This window comes from Vidua macroura, chromosome 2 (genome assembly GCF_024509145.1).
Source record: "Vidua macroura isolate BioBank_ID:100142 chromosome 2, ASM2450914v1, whole genome shotgun sequence".
NCBI lineage: Eukaryota > Metazoa > Chordata > Aves > Passeriformes > Viduidae > Vidua > Vidua macroura.
In genome coordinates, this window is record NC_071572.1 from 90,008,651 (window position 1) to 90,026,459 (window position 17,809).

The window sequence follows — 17,809 nt, forward strand, 5'->3', positions numbered from 1 at the left end:
TCTCAGTTTTGGCACTGTTATTACCATCTGTTACATATTGAGATAGTAGAATTATGTTTTACATAGTGCTTTTCAGAATGGGGTATCTCTGAGATCTTTGCACAGCATCAAATTACAGAGAGATTTTATACAGTTATTGAATTGAATCTGTGCAATAACTAACTCATCCAACATCTACATCCAACTGTCTGTATAAGAATTTATTTTAGTAAGATCCAGATTCCTGGCAAATAGACAAATCATCTTTCTTTTTCAATGGTTCAAGAGATATTTGATGTACTTGTAAATTTTCTCTAGACAGTCAACTGTTCAAAAACTCAACTGGGAATTTATTTTATCCAAAAAGACCACATGATATTCCAAGTTTCTTCTACTTTGAGTACAGTCAGTCTATATTTTTTCAGATATTTATGCATGTCAGTTATATTTTGAAGACAGTGCATGGGAGGCAACAATCATAAAAAAGGTCCCCAATTTCACTGAGACTTTTAACTAAAATTCTAATCCAGAAGGAAGGTCAAAACTTTAGTCACTGTATCCGTGGAAAGAACAAGATACACACTGATCTGAGTTTCCAACTTTACATTCCTTTAGTTTCCCTCCAGAATGAGGGAAATGGACTGGGAAATCACAACTGAGTACCAAGTTCAGCATTTTTTTTTTTTTTTGCATTTCCAAATGGAATGAAATGAGAGGATTTTCTAAGTCATAAATGGCAATTCTACACTAGCTGCCTTGAGCTACATAATATACAGACACCAAAAGACATGGGCCAGTTACTGTATGTTATCATCCAAAACTACTACAATGAAGGCTTACCAAATTCCTTGTGCCATCAGGAGCAGCTAGATGGCACTGAATGTAGGAATTAAAGACTTGAACAGCATGTTGGGTAAAGAAACCTTTATGGAAATGTTTGTCATCTTGGACCAAAGTAAGCCAAGATTCCAGTAACTTATCATATGCCTCCATATATACCATGTCATCTTTGTCAAGCTGTAAGAGATGAAAAAAAAAAAACAAATAGTAATAAGATTTTACTAAGCTAAAACAGAAGAACATACCTATATTTATCATTATTTTACAGATGTTCTTCTACTGTTGAAACAAACAAAGAAACCAGGATCTAAGGATAGCTAAGAAAATATCAGAATGAACTGAAGCAATGCATCAAAAAGGTCACTGCAGCTTTCATGCCTGATAGGCTTTAAAAACCTGTCAATGTGTTTAGCTAGTTCTCTTCATCTGATGTTGCATATAGATTTATAGGTATTCCAGTATCTCTGAAATACAGAGAAAGAAAAAACAATGATTCCAGATGAAATCACTGCAAGATTACAAGTGTTCAAGAAATGTTATTACAGGTAGCCAATTTTGATGATGAATCCCAACTTCTCATTCTATGAAGAAACCAAAACCCAATGAATTAGAACAGAATAAACCTGAAGTTTTCATTACTGAGTACATTTCAAATGATGCTTCTTCTTTTTAATTATTCATGTGCTTTTACATAGTACATAAGTTACCAAAGGAAATAACTTCTCTCAAAAACAAAGTCCAGAGTTGCAGGCAAACGAAAGAATCCAAAAAGCAATGTGGCCATTTATTTTTAAAAGTATTTTTAATGTAACTCTCGATTTTTTGTTTTGATGCAAAAATTGAATGTTTGCAAATACATCCAACTTCCAAAAACTTCAGTGTGACTGTACAGATAAACATCCTACTAAGATGTTGTCTTCTTAAGTTTTAGCCAACAGGATGGCTCACAGAAGTTACCCTGAGATAGCAAAGGCTAGTAAAATGGTTCAATTATGAAATAAAGAGCTATTAAGGTCTTAATCATGCTCCAGACACAAGAATTCCTGACTTCCAGTGAAGATACAAACACGGCTGGATGAACAGGCAAGGGAAAGAAAACACTAGCTGGATGACTGATTAAGAGGAAAAACTGATATCACATTGGAAGTATTCCAAGATAGCTTCACAGCATCCTTTTGTAACTGCAAAGTTGTCATATTTCCAGCAGTTAAAATATGGGACATACTGACGCAATTGTGAAAACAAAACCTGAAGGTGACAAGGAGAGAGGCAAAATTGTATTCAACACTAACACAAGTCATAAATTTAGGAAGGACACCAAACATGTCTTTTTAAATCTTAGCTAAAGACACATGAATTTATTGGCAGTCATTCAGTCCTGAAGTAATTTGACATGTATGTAATATATTTACATCTATAACTTACACATATGATTTTAAATTTTTAATAATTAAGAGCATAAACAAATAGACATATTTTAATGAAGAACAAAATACCTTCAAATATAGTCAATTCATTTATTTGAAAAGGTAATTAAAAAATTTAATGCCATGAAGAAAAATTATTTCAACACTTAGAGACAGTCTCATAACAAATCTAGGACTAATAAGTGCCTCCATAAAATAAATGCCCAAACAGTAGAAAGATTTTATCCATATTGAAGCAATCTGGTCCCAAAGAAACCTTACTAAAACATCCCAATCCTTGTTTCAGATGATCTACTGCTGGGCTACCAAAGATGTCATACAGGCAAAGTGCCATGTTGTAGAATGGGAGCTGAATCATTCTGATGGATCAAAACTCAGATCTTCAGGAGAAGCAAGACAAACCCAGTAAATGTAAAGCAAAGATGCTTAATTCCTCTTAATTTCCTCTCCATGAAAAAAAAAAAGAAATTCGGTCCTTCCTCTTTCCTAGTTTGCTAACCCTTTGAAGAAGGAACACTCTGAAAGTTTGTCAAGCAGCAACAAGCTGCAAAGACTTGAAGTACAGCAGAGAGGACCAAATTCAGAATGATCTCTGCTATTACATGATATTTGAAAAAATATCATGAAACAGGAACAGTACATTAATATTTGTTTTAAGAAAAAGAAGTCTTTGAGGTCATTTTTATTGGACTTTTCACCCAACATCCTGTTCATACTTTTCACTAATTCAGGTGGACTATTTGATTCTACTTCTGCATAAGCATTAAGTGTTGAGCAAGGCAGAGCATAGCTGTGGAGGAGCATCCTCTCTCACACGCAGTGCCATTAAAGGAAGAGATTACTGGTCCACCTTGCCCCATAAACTTCAGCACTGCTGAAGCTTACTGCCCTCCCTCCACCAGTGTAGGTGGTTCAGGTAAATGTTTCAACTTCCTTCAGCTGATCTCCCCAGCTCAAACTAGCAGGTTAATGTGAAACAGCATTCAAACATGATGTTTGGATTGTGGAGTTTTCCCTATGGTTGAAAATCAGTATTAGATGCTTTGAAGTGGTTTGCAGATTTTGATTCAGGATCTCCATATTTTGACAGTTTTTATAGCAGGTCTTCAGCTAAGTATATTCCTTGTGCTTGATGGGGTTTCTGCCACGTTCACATGGTGTGTTCTGCTGGCATATGACGTAGCAGAAATATGGGGAAAACACTTTTACCAACCAGCAAAGCCTAAAAAGTACACCTGCTTGCATTCTGCTGCATTTCTTATTTCTGAAAAGCTCCAGGAATATTATCTGAGGATTCTACTGAGCCCAACATGCACGGTATTTTATCTGTCAGAAAGCTTTTAACTACAGACAGCACATGAGCTGACGGAAAGTATCACTGCATGCATTCTAAAAGAAACTTGGGGAACACATTAGCCATGGCCAGGACATGCCTAAGCCAAAAGATTGTTTTCAGGGATGCAAAGTAGTACTTCTATAGGCACAGCACACAGTATCGTTGCACCAGACAGTAGCACAAGCTAGTGTAAGCTCTTGCTGAGAGACTGTTTTAAATGGCATCATGCTGCACACTATTTTCATTAAACATGCTTGCGTACTCTAGTTCTCAAAGTAACAAGGTGCTAACTGAGGAAACAACATCCCTTCAGTTCCTCTGAATTTAAATGATAGCTGTCTAGGTTTTTGATGAATCTTACAAAGGCTTCAGGAGCATTTCTAAATGTACTGGTGAACACCAGAATAAGTATTCAATGTTCTACTAGAAAATCTCAAAAGCCCACAAATTTTGACTAGTGAAGTTTGCAAAGGAGCTTTATTTTAGATTCTAAATTTAACCACCGATTTTTTGATTAAGACATGAAAAAAAAAAAAGTTTAAGTGAGCACTGGGCCAAATATAATACATTTTAACCTTGCAAAGACATGCTCTAATGTTCTGCAATGAATGCTAATTAATACACCTGTGCTTTCTGACAAAGAAACACATCCATCAACTTTGTAACTAAATAGTCTATAATTATTTTCAAACTCACTCTGTCACTGCACCAAACTGCCAAAACAAAGAAAATCATCCTTTCTCATGATAGTGGGTAAATCTTGGTTAGTATCTTGATAGTCTCATTTTAAATCTATAGCCACTGTACATAAATAGCTGAAGTGCAAGATTATTCACCTTAATTCTTACATTATTTTCCTTAAACTATGTGTCCTTGGTAGTTTTTACTTTTAATGTAACTTTTTGGTGCAGAACACTTGGGTGATGCCAACTGTTCTTTAATGTTACAACAAAAGTTTGAAAGAAAAGAATCCTCTTAATTCCTGTGCTAGATTTGCACGCACAATTAGCATTTGAACTGTGTCAGCAATGAAGGTATGATCTGAACAGCTTAGATGTATGACGTTAACAACATCTTAACGGCTACACTCACTTGAACTCCCGACTCAGAACTCTAGGCAGCAGTTAAGTTTCAGTCTGTCTATATGTTCATGTAATCATTTTAGACTTTCAGGACTGCAGCTTGTTCATTATCTACAACAGCAAGTCAGCAATACTTTTAGACTTTAATATTTTAAATTAATCAGTTCACTTAAAAAATTAAGATTGATTTTAAATCAAAACGAAGTCTGAAAGATGCACACTGTGTAATTATGTTCATTACACTGCGTGAAATAAAAAGAAAATCCTCTTGTATGTGATTTCAGAAATATCTAGGACAAAACCACTGAATTCACAACAGTTATTAACAAAATAGCCAAATTCTCATGTCACTTATGCTTACCGCAAATAGAAGTAAAAAAGGCTACCCACTTTTTTTAGAGCAGCTACTTACCACTTCTTCCAAGGCAGCACTTCTTCCAAACGAACAGGTGAGGTGTGCGAGGCAGTTAACAAATGAAGAGAAAAGTTCATTTGGAATGGCCGTTAAAATATTGCGAGGAAATACAGTTATCAGATTGCTGATAATACTGGAAATTCCCACTGCTTCAGAGTCTTCTATTTCAATTCTATAGATAGAAATAGCAGTTTTTTGCCATTAAGAAAATTGCTAAAAGGGAATTGGTTTCATTGATACATTTTCAATAAATCTATTTCATTACAAGCACCACCTACTTTAATCTGCCCTTTCTCAATTTAAGCAATCAAACAGTAAGCACAAATTACATCCAGAAATAAGCAAGCCATACCACTTCTCCACACAGATATGCTACAGTCCAAACTAAAGATTAAAAGATGCCATCTAAATTTAGACAGCAGGCATACATACCCATTGATAGTATTCAGTAATCCCTCAATGAAGTGTGCCAGGTAATCAACTTGTGAACCTTCATCAGGAAAGACTGGCCCATGCAAAGACGCCAGCTGTGCCAGGCACTGTAATGAATCTTGGGCCATATCTGTATCTTCTCTGATTTTTCGATGTACCTTTCAGGAAGTGAGGTAGTTAATAATACATGAAAACAGGGTGTTCTTACAACAGTCACATGGCTCTCAATCCAAAAGAGCACACACCAAAAAAAGCTTACTATAACTTCCACTCAGTCTGAAATACAAGGGATTCTGCAACTCCCTAAACCATGGCAAACATCAAGATTGTGACTCAGCTCACACAATCTCAAGCCTTGAATTAACTCATTGAAACTAACATTTAGTTAAGGCTCACCTACATGTTGAAAATTGAACTGTGTCTATTGAATGTTATGTCTTAAAGAGAGAAACAGATGCCAGCCAGTCAGACATGCTGCTCCTTCTAAAAACAGCAATAATGACAGTCATCTCTATTATGCTAACTATGCCTAGGCTATAGAGTCTTGCTAAAGTTAGTCAACAAGTTCAATCAAGATTATATAGATGCTTCTTTAGCAGAGGTAAACACTGAAGACATATACAAAAATGAATGCATCACTTCCTTGGCAACACCCTTATATTATACAAGGCCAACAGTAATCTTCCTGCATTTGTACAAACTGTTATGTCATTATTTCTGTTGTTGAGACTTTCTAGATTTGAATCTTACTACTTCAGTAAACATGTTCTCACATACTTATTTTAATCAGTCAGGTACAGATTCAAAGAATTTTTAGGCTCGTGCCTATTTATTCACAGAAGATTTCTTGAATAAATAAAAAAATATAGAGTCGCTTTTTCACACAGAAGTGAAATTTAGCTAAATTATTTCAGTAATATTACACCAAAAAGTACAGTTAAAACACTAACCACTTTTCTGTGGTGTTATAGTTACAAGTTCACCCAACTCATAACTAGTTGGATTAGCTGCAGTTAATCCATGAAAGATCAAACTAGCAGGAGAAATAAACCCTGCAACAGAAATACCCTTCCTAACATACGTCCCACATGAGGCTGAGATTAGAAGTGAAGGCTCTCGCTCTAATACAGCAATCCTGCCAACTTTTGCAAGGTTATTAAAATTTCTCAGATCAGATAAATGAATAAAAATTACTACAATTTACTTACATTACCTCAAACAGCAAACTACTACTGCAAGCCTCAACCACTGCAAATCAGGAATCTAAAACCAGAACTGACAGCATACTGCCCTGGCTAGCATTCATTCAAAAATAATAAAATACAGGCAAGACTTGGTTACTATTAAGTAAAATGCAAATCTGCTTATTATTACATTTTCTTAAAATCACAAATAAGTAATTGTAAGCCAATAATGGAAACAGATATGCAACTCTGACAACTTCATACTATTAAACATAGAAGAAGGGTTAACATGTAAGCCAAAAAGTTATTTGCATGTGGAGGTTCACAGCTGACAGTAGCAACTGTCTGGATAGTCTAGACAGCTGTTCAGATTGTGTGTAGCTGGTGAGAGTTCTGCCAGTGCTTTTTTTTTCACCTTTTCAAAACTGCTGGATAAACTTGCAGTAAAAAAAAAAAAAAAAAAATTATCGAAAATCCTATCAAGTAAGGACATGTATCCAAACACATACTGTCAAACACCACTGGAGAGTTACATTTACATTGTCATATAACAACTTTGTCCAAGTTTTGAGCACATTTGTCTGCTTTGCAAAAATGAAAAAAAGCCTGAGAATGCTGAATTCTCAGATCCCAAGAGACGTAACCTAAGTCAAATTGCATAGCAAATGAATTTATAAGCCAATATACGTTGCTGCTGCAGTAAGTCCTAGCTGAGCGATGATTACAAACTTTTCCCAACAGTTGTAAAAACAGAACAACATAATTCTATCAATTTTTAACATTGTGGGGCTTTTACATTACAGAAATTGAGTACTACATTTCCATCTCCCAACACTACCTCTTCCTTATTCTTTCTAACTTCTTCTACTTTAACTTTTGTGGATTTCCTTTGTGCTGAGACAAGAGATGTAGAATTCTATATGCTGCAAGTAGCTAGAAAACTGCAACTACATCACTTATTTTCAGCTGCTCTGTTGAACAAATGCTTTAATATCAGCAAACACACACTGCACATTTGATATTTTCTGAGAGCCGTTACACCTTATCTGAAAGATTCACTACTCTACTACTGCTCATCGTACTTGCTTTTATCTGATGAATACACGTCCAGAAGCATTAAATGTATAAAACATATTGAGATAACTATAAACTTTTTTCTGTTGCTAGTGGTCATCAATTTAAAGCAATTAATAGGCAAAATACAAATTCAGTAGCCTAGGAAAAAGACAATACTACTGTCTGCTTAGATAAGCAAGCTGAAGTGAACAGAATCAATCCTACCTGATGCAAAAGGAAGAGTCCAACAACACAGTTTTAGAACAGGAAGGAGCTGCTTTCCCTGTGGTCTGGGCTATGAAAGTTGAAGAAAGAAACTTACTGTAAAGAAAAGCTCCATAACTCTGCTGTCCAGGAGGGTCTCGCGCCAGGATTCTGTTGGCTTTAGCATCACATTTTGTGAGGATTCAAACATAGCTATATAATGTCTGCCCAGTTATCTGGTGTCAAGGTCAACAATAACATTCCTACTTGGCTTTAAAAAAATCCTAGATACAACAGGATCCATTCAGAAAGAATGTAATGGAAACAAACTTTAAGCCTCTTCACATACACAGCATAATTCATGCATGAGGCCAAGGAATAAAAGGTATTAAGTATTGAAAAAAAGAATGCTCCAGGAATGTTAGATAACAGTTTGATCATAATTATGAGACATACCATAGTGATACGATCACTTTGATAACCAGGGTGTCTAATGTGACACAGCGAGAAGGGAAAAAAGCAACCGCAATTAACAGGTGTTAAAATTTATGCAAAATAGGAAATAATTTTCTAAAAAATTTTCCTGGCAGCTTTTAAAAAGGCCTTACCACAGCTAAAGATAGCTCATTGAAATGTATATCCTATTTTTCTAAATAGCCAGATATGTGTCACAGAATGCAGATATGTTAGCCGCTATTAATCTACATTTTCTAATCATACTGAGAAGAACAAAAGCACAAGTCAGCACAAGGCATCGTTGTATTCAACATATTTGTAAGAGACACTCATGAAAAATGTGCATGCTGTAAAGACACAATTTTGCTGCACGCATTTCAGCTCTCACCATGTATTCTGGCATAACTTAATTTACAAAATTCTGCAAATATTCTAGTACAGAAAAAACAGACGTGAGCAAAAACATTTAAACAAACAGGTTCAATTCTCTGTCAGTCTGATCACACAACAGTTTTAATCAAAAATTTTTTAAGTACTTCTCTTTGTGACACCATCCATTTCAAGTAGTACTTGCTAAGTTAAAGCAGTTTTACTAATGTTTTATTTGTCTTTCTTAAACCCTACATTATCCTCCTTGATCCCCTTCTAACCCAACCATCAGAGTCAGTAACAGCATGTTCAGCTGCACATAATTTACTTGATGAACATTACCTTTTGTAGCATAAGTAATCCGGTACTATAAAACGTGTATAAGAAATTATTTCTATGTCTACAATGAAATAAATTTTGCAATGGCATCATTCACAATAGTAGATGCCTTAACTTTTGATGGGTTTTGTTTAAGTGACCAGTATTTAAAGCAAGTAGTTTAATATGAAAAATTGTGTCACAAAGCAGGATACACAATTTCAGTTTATTTATACTTGTCTTCTGAGTTCTGCCACAAAACAAAATTCCTAACGACACTGTGCAAAACCACACTCTAAAAAAAGGGACTTTTTCCACAGTACAGTACCAAGTGCACCTTCACTGGTCTTATGTGTCCAGGACTGCTGTCAGCATGTAAGAACAATCAGGGGTTTTCACATTAGTGCAAAATAAAAGCAGTTTCACAATTTTCAAGATTATATTAAAAGCAGTTTCACAATTTTCAATGTATGTTGAACTAAACAGATCTGCATTATTTCAAATGGGGAAAACTGAAAAGTCACAGAATTTTCTACTTTACTTCCATCTGAAAAAATGATGTAGTTTAATTGATCAAATATGTTTTGGTTCCACTCAGTAAAAAAAAAAAAATTATACATGCATGAAATTATCACATGCAAGCATCCTTTATCAGGAGTAATATTCTAAATCAAAACTAATTTTATCTGGCAAATTAAGCAATGCCTTTTTTCCTTTCCATTTAGAATGTCTTAGTCAAAATTGTCTTTTAAAATCGCTTACAAGAATGTCCTTTGCTGTGACTCTCCAATAAGCTATTGGCTTGGATGTTTTATCAGAAGACAATTATAAACACATTAGCAATCTGTGAAAAATTTACTCTTTTCTAGGTTGAGTCTACAGAGGGGACCAGCTACAAAATGCTTTTCACATGGCATGAAAGAAGCACTAGTTTGCTGTCACTATTTTAACAAGACTCACTATTTAGAGGCCTTATCCTGTTATTTTTAGTCTTGTTTCTCACACTAATGGACTGATGACACATCTGACAATAGGAGATTTGTGGGTAAAATATCTGTTCACTGAACATTACAAATTATGACTACACCTATCATGGAGATCTTGCAGCCATTTTCCAGCATGTACTACATGTATGCAAGCATTAGCAGAAACTGGCTGTGGAGATGCTTACTGCCACAAGTACTCCAGCTGACATTGTCCTACAGTTTGGTCTTAGTAGCAGCAGTCTAGTTATGCCAAACCTGAAAAAAATGGCACTGAATTACCTCATACATGGGTGTACATAGGACAAACGCACTCTTCATCATCCAAAATTAACTTACTTGTCATGACTTACAAAGAAACAAAAAGTACAGAATGAGCAAAACACTTTTTTTTTTCTAAGCACTCAAGCTTATGATTTAGACTTACAACACAGAAAAATGATAAACATAGATTAGTCCACTATGACATCCTGGAGAGTTGGGGGATTTTTTTGTTTCCAGAATGAAAAACAATTGTAAACCACTTCTGGTAATAATACAAATATTTCTAACATTCCCAGGCCTCCTGAGGAATGATAAACTTTTAATAAAATTCACTTTGAATTATATGGAAATCCAGGCTAACAAACAGCTACCAGAAGCATGTCAATGTTTCACTCATTTTGCAAGGTTTAGGACACTGATTCCTTCAGAGACTTGAATCTTCTGCATGAATCAGATTATTCAGTGATGTGAACTGAACTCTATTAAAAATCAAAAATATAATTAGATGGCTTAATGTAAGATAAGGTCCATATGCTGGTTTTTACTGCCTAGAGAAGAAGACTAGAAGACCATAATGTTAAAAGAGATTTTCTTTTATCTTTGACTCAATTTATGCATGTAAACATTACCTCTATGTTTGGTTTTGTTTCATGAAATGGAGAAATAACAGTAGTTTTTTCAAAGTTATAATTTTTTTATTTTAAAACTAATTTAGAAAAAAAACCAAAAAGTTTGAGGTTTTATGTGCTCCTTGGAGGAACATGAAAACAATGAAAAAAAGCCCCAACAAATGTGTAGTTTTCCTCTCACTCACTAGCCTCTATCCCAGGAAGGGACTGATAGGTGAAGATGAATATTCCAGTATTTCATATCCTAAGACAGTCATGAGGGATTATAATATTTTACTTCAGTACTTCAACAAGTTCCAGTATCTGAGAATGAATCCCACAATCTGTTTCCCAAGAGAGGCAAGGTTTGTTCTTCCACAAAACAGTAAGTTTGGAATTCAAAAAACAAAGCTGAGATTTCTTCTGCTAGAACCCCATTCATAAGTTTTTGCACAGAAGTGAAACATCTCAGAAAAGGAGGGAAAACTGGAGTGTTAAGGTCTGAATACTTTATTAAAAGTCACTTTAATCACTTTACTTTTGTTGTTTTAAATATTTTTAGACTTTTTGCCAGTCATAGACTTACATTTTAAAAATAAAAAACTGCATTAGAAAGGTACCTGCCCTCTAGTGTTATGTTAAATACTGATTTTATCTGGATTTTTAAGACCTCCTCTGGCTTTCTAGCTAATGAGCCAAGCACATGTGATAAGTCGAAGGAGCTACTGCCTAAAACTGCTGCAGAGGCCTGCTGCCCCCTATGGAGAAATCCTTCACAGACCTTTCCATACCTTACACTCTCGGCAAATACATCCAGCAACGAGGACAAGGAGCATATGCTTAAATACTATTAAACACAAGTATTCTTAACAGTCACGAGAATGAAACAATACTTTGTGTTAGAGACACTGGACTCAGATTGCAGGAACAGGAGTAGGAAGTGCAGGAACACCCAAGCTAATTTTAAACCTGTCTGATTCCAGAGCCATGCCAGTTCCAAGGCTCATGACCACCCATGTGGATTCTGCAGTTCTTGGTACATTCTACTGCTATAGTTATGCAGCTTATGAGATGCAAGCTGATCACTTCCAGCCTAACCAGCACATAAAGCACCTGTGCACACATGGCTGCCACACAGATGTGGCTCAGGAGTCACACCTTTCCACCACACACCAGCTGCCATCCAGGATGCTGTAACCATTGCTGCAAAACTGGGAACCTAAAAACCACTGGGGCAAGAAAGAAGAATATCAGTTCCCCTTCCCAAAAAGGGTCATTCCTGGTCTCTTTTCCTCTTCTGATATTAATGCTGTTAAGATGTTCCTATATTGAACTGATTACAGAATTAATTCAGGAAAACTGAAATTATGAAAGATTGTTTAAAAGTTCAACATCAATACAAGTACGTTTACTGCAATTATGACAGAATTCAGGGGATCTTCCACTCTTCTTGGGTTTGCCCAATGTTGTCTTAAAAATTTGCTAGAAAGGATTGACAAGAAAACACAGTGTCCTAGAAATCATTTCTAACCATCAGGGATTTCAAAGCCAGGTCAGTTTTCACCTAGAAGCAGTAGGTGATAAAGGTCTGATAAGAGTAAAATGCAGCTCTCTTAAATACAGCTGTTTCAGTTACATTGAATTTTGCTCTATATCCCAAAAAATAGACAGGATAGTGCCTCAACGCTTCATTTTTCAGATAAGAACAGACTGCTGCAGTAAATTCAGGATAATTCCAGGCTGCTCACGAACACAAGGCCTATAGAAAGCAACCATGCTGCTGAAGAAATCAATGTTGTCACTCCATGGTAAAGGTAGAATCATTCCTGTAGCTGTGCAACAAATCAAACCAGGGGTCAAAATCTGCTAAAAAAAACCCACCACATTTTTAGCCAGGTGGTTCCCTGCTCAGCATCATGTTCTTGGGAGGTGATAAGGCTGGATGCTTTTTCAGCAGCACTGCCAACTTGAACCATTCCTCAAAATCAGCCTTGAGTTTTCTGTATCATTTTCATGCACTTCCATTATGCACAACAGATGCTACCAATCTGGGCTGGACGGAGTTCAAATCTTAGAAGTCTGCAGACCTATATGGTTCACAGAACCTCCCACACAGGTGTCTCATTCTGGCTTGAAGTTTAAAAGACATTTTCAAAACAGAGATATTAAATGTGTGGCCAATGAACACAAAAATATTCAGATCAGACAAAAGCTTCATTCAGTTCATACAACTGCCATGGCACCACCAATTCCAATGGAAGAGCAATGATGTGTATTAGTAGAGTGCAAACCACTATGTCTACATAATCTGCATTTTAAATCCCCTATTCTACATTCACTTGAAAATTTGCCAGCTTGCCTCCAAACAAGTACAGGCATTAAATCCAAAACAAGAACTAAAGCTCAAGTATCTCTTTATTCATGTACTGTAATCCATACATTGAATAAGGGATAAGTACTTCCATGACAGCTCCTAATGACGGATAATAGACACCTTTCTGTAGATGGGAGACAGCTGTGCACAATTCTTATGTTCTGTTCAAGAACTTCTACATTTGAGGACATTCAGCCAAAGTCCATTAGAATATGGCTGCCAGGAACAGAAAAATCCCAAAGTTGACAAGAGAAATATCTCTGGAAATAAAATGATAAAAATTGTAATTACATGCTGACTTCACAGGATGTGTATGTTCATGCCAAGGTGTATTAAAGCCCAACAACACTTTGCTTCTTAACTGGAGACTTTGGGTACTCACAAATCTGACTAAAAGTCAGATTCCTGAAGGAACTTTTGCAAAGGAGAGGGTGGTATATTTTAGTATTGGTCATCCTTAAGTATTTCCTTAATTAGTTGAAACATTCATTTTAGAAAAGATGCAGTTAAAACTAGTTCCATCCAAGTAAATAATATTTAACAATACTGTAACAGTACTGAAAAAAGAAACTGTGCAGAAGCCAACATGCCACAAGATACTATCTCTGAAGCCTCCACAAACACCGGGTAAACTAATATCTCAAGGTGGCAGATAAAAATAACAATAGATGACTGCTGGAAAATGAAATAGGAGAAACTGGACATGACTGAAGGGAGGCCTCCTAGGTCACTGTGCCTTGTCCTTCCTACTGCAGACTCTACATCCCAAGATTAAAAAATACTGTGTTCCAACTTGAAATTAGGTAGAGTTTCTTCCTTTGTTGCTCCAATGAGGTGGGTATTCCAGAATGCATCTTTCATGGTAGCAACAGACAATGCAGACTTACCACAACTTTTCTTACAACTGGTGGCAACACTGTCCAAAACTGCATTTAACAATGCAACATTTATAAAGTTGTCCTATAACAGCACAGAACTCTTGAGAAGTGGCATGTTTTGATTCAATTCTAACAACCTGGGGATTTCAATAACGTGCCACTTTGCAAGAGCCACCATACAGCTGATGCACATTTATGCTATTTCCCCTTTTTGGAGATACAAGAATCTTGCTAAATATTACATAAATTACATTAATTATGATGTAATTAAAATTACTGCAGATTACTGTGATGCTGCAGGGAATACTGAGAATCAATACTATCTTGCCAGGGGAAATACCAACTAAAGGAAAGAAGATATACCTGAGAATACAATGGATCGTTTTACTCCATAATTCAGGTATTAAATTCATGCCCATTGCTTCAGCATATGTACTGTCAAGATTTGGAAAGAGGACATCAAAAGGACTCCAATCAATCAACATAGTAATTCTTACAGTGTTATGTAATGTGCTATCTATTTAGAAACTAGAGCCAACCTAAGTTTCACTGCCCATGAGCTAACAATTAACAGTTAAAGAGGTCATCTTAAGGAAAACAGATTTATGCCACAATACTATCAACATGGCACTGTAAACCCCAAGAGTTACTGAATATTTGGCAGCTAAGACCAACTTTTCTCAAGGACAACTGAAGATGTTCCAACTTCTGTGAACACAGGCTGATACATAAATAAAGACAACCCTAGCTGGTAATTCTTCCTAGCTGTAATTCTTTCAGCAAAATGAACCATCCAATGGTAGAAAATAAAAAGATGGTATCAGGTGGATCAGAAATTACAAAAATATTTGAAATTGATCCATTAAGAGAACTTAAGTCCATCCGATCTCCAGAAATGGCCAGAACTTGTTTAAGAGCTATAGTATCTAAAGTAGGTTAAATAGCAGAAAATATTATTAATCTTAGCAGTATTTTGGCTTGCTTGGTATTTGTAGTAACATTTATTTACTAGCACCTAAATCACTTAATATTATATAGATGTATAAAGGAAAGCTGGAATTCCAAGGCTCCACATGTTGCGTGGGTCTACCTCTCTATCTGGTTCCACCACTCAGCCAAGGACAAAGAGCTCATGAAGAACTACAGCCTTCACTTTTGAACTATACCAAGATCCCAGACACACCAACAGGTTAGAAGTGATTAAGAGCAGCACTGCAGAGAAAGAGCTAGGAAAAATTCAACCTGAGCCAACTATGTGCACTTACAGCCCAGAAAGACAACTGCATGCTGGGCTGCATCAAAAGGTTGAAAGAGGAAACTTCTCCCTCTACTCTGCTCCTCTGAGACCCCGCCTGGAGTACTGACTACAGTTCTGGTGTCCCCAACATAAGGAGGACATGGAATTGATGGAGTAAGTCCAGAGGACGCCACGTAGTTGATAGGAAACTGGAGCACCAGCCCTATGAATACAAGCTGAGAAAGTTGAGGCTCTTGAGCCTGCAGAAGAGAAGGTTGTGTGAAGATCTCATAGCAACCTTCCAGTGTCTGAAGGGGGCCTACAGGGAAGCTGGAGAGGGATTCTTTGTCAGGAATTGCAGTGATGGACAAGGAATAATGGGCACAAACTGAGAGGAAATTCAGGTTACATAGTAGGAAGTAATTCCTTCCTGTGAGGATGGTGAGGCTCTGGCTGCCCAGAGAAGCTGTGGATGCCCCAACCCTGGAAGTGTTCAAGGCCAGGTTGGATGGGGCTCTGAGCAGCCTGGTCTAGTGGAAGGTGTCCCTGCCCATGGCAGGGGGGTTGGAAATTGATTTTTAAGGTCCCTTCCAACCTCTTATCATTCTATGATTATGTATGTAGGACTACATAGTTTGTGCAGAGCCGGACTAAAATTCAGAGGGAACCAACACTGCACAATACAAGAGCATTTACTTTCTATTTGAAATCTCAAATCCACTTCCAAAGACTTTTATAAGGTGCAATAATTTGACTACAGTCTCCATTTTATAGGCACATGTGCTAAATTCCTCTCTGAACCCCTGCCAAATCACTTTAGGGATGAATAGAAGTGGGATATTTACTTTTAATCTGTGGAACCTTTCTTAAAGCCAATATAGCTGGCATTCTGCTTTACAGATGTGAACCAAGGAATATCCAGTTTCCAATAAATTTACTTTTGCCTGCTGCATAATGAACAGACTAAAAGAAAACAAAACCACACAGGTATCACCTTTTGACTGCCACACCAGGAAAGCAAATAAAATCCTTCACCGTAGATTTGACAGCAACATCAAGATTCCTGCAGTATGTATAACTTGGTAGGAATTTCAGAAGGTTTAAGAAGTTTATAAACCAGCTTAAAAGTTTGCTGAGCTTCTTAAAGGTAGTCTGGCTATTAAAACAGGTGCTATAATGATTTACTACACATGCTGTCTAAAACCTCTATTAAATACAGAGTGTGACTGAGTATTTCTACAATATTTGTCTAGCTCATTTTTTGGACTGAGCATTTTTATATCTTTTTTTCTTCTCTCCTTCACTAAGAGCCTTTCTCTTTCTTATTCCCATTTCCTCCTCTACTTTCCCACTCCACCTTTCTCTGGACTAATGAACAGCAGATATCACAAAAATATCAAAATTAAAGCAGTGGCACCTGTGAAAAATATTGACATTTCTTTTCTCAGCTACCAAATACTTTTTTTTCAGGCTGAAGATATTCCATATTCTAGTATATACTATGTTCTTTTATGGGGAGTTGGTTCACCTGCATGAACATGCATATTCCTGCATGATGGGGCATTTGCCTGTCCCTACCTCTTCTCTAAGGGAGTAAAGTAGGACAGATCAGATCTCTGCACAAAAATTGAACAGGGCTTAGACTCTTCACCATATGGTTCTACACTGAAGTAGCATATTGCACATTTCCTGTTCCCTGCACCAACCAGACAGACCATAAACCTGTAAAAGGTGGGTGCTCTGTATACTTTCTCTTTTATGTAAAATACTTTTAAACTTTAATGAAGACCAACAGCAGCTTCTGTATGTAAGCATCTCTTAGCAAGCATGGTGGAGACAAAAAGCACTAATGGAAGAAAACAAAAATTAAGGACTAAACACAACGCTTCTACGTTTTACTCTCCTTGCAAAGACTTTATGCCTCACCTAAGAAGTGACCCAAGTCAAGGGAAACAAAGGGCCTGATATGAAAAGGATATAATTTGGAGGAAGGAAGTTCCAGCTTAAGACCTGATTGGCTAGTGCAAGATAGCGCTGAAACACTGAAGACATCTGAGCATTGAGGTTTTCACGTCTGCTGAATTCCTGAAGTACCTCTACTGTGAGCATGAAGATCTGCCGCAGGTCATCCTCCTACAGTCAGGACGAACACAATACATTCAGTATCTCAGTCATTAGTGAAATGTTGATCAACAAGAAATACTTTTCCAGAGAATAAAAATTTCCAGTTTCACCCTATTTTCATTAAAATACAGGAAATACTCTGAAATTGCCAGTGAAAATCCCCACTTTTGTCAAAATTAATTGATTATGTTTGCAAAAACTACGAAAAAAATCCTCACATAAATATTAGTCATTAAAAGATAA

At 36.5% G+C, this 17,809-nt stretch overlaps 1 protein-coding gene across 2 annotated transcripts in view; it reads right to left on the reverse strand.

Annotated features, from left to right (window-relative positions):
- The window catches only part of XPO4 (exportin 4), a 73,582-nt gene that overhangs the window by 18,341 nt on the left and 37,432 nt on the right, over positions 1-17,809 (reverse strand). For both annotated transcript variants that reach the window (XM_053971732.1, XM_053971733.1), the window contains exons 6-10: positions 17,422-17,575; positions 8,074-8,186; positions 5,512-5,669; positions 5,077-5,251; positions 820-996 (exon numbers count right to left, since the gene is read on the reverse strand). In XM_053971732.1, coding sequence (XP_053827707.1) covers positions 820-996; positions 5,077-5,251; positions 5,512-5,669; positions 8,074-8,186; positions 17,422-17,575 — 777 coding nt within the window. The remainder of the gene's footprint in view (positions 1-819; positions 997-5,076; positions 5,252-5,511; positions 5,670-8,073; positions 8,187-17,421; positions 17,576-17,809) is intronic.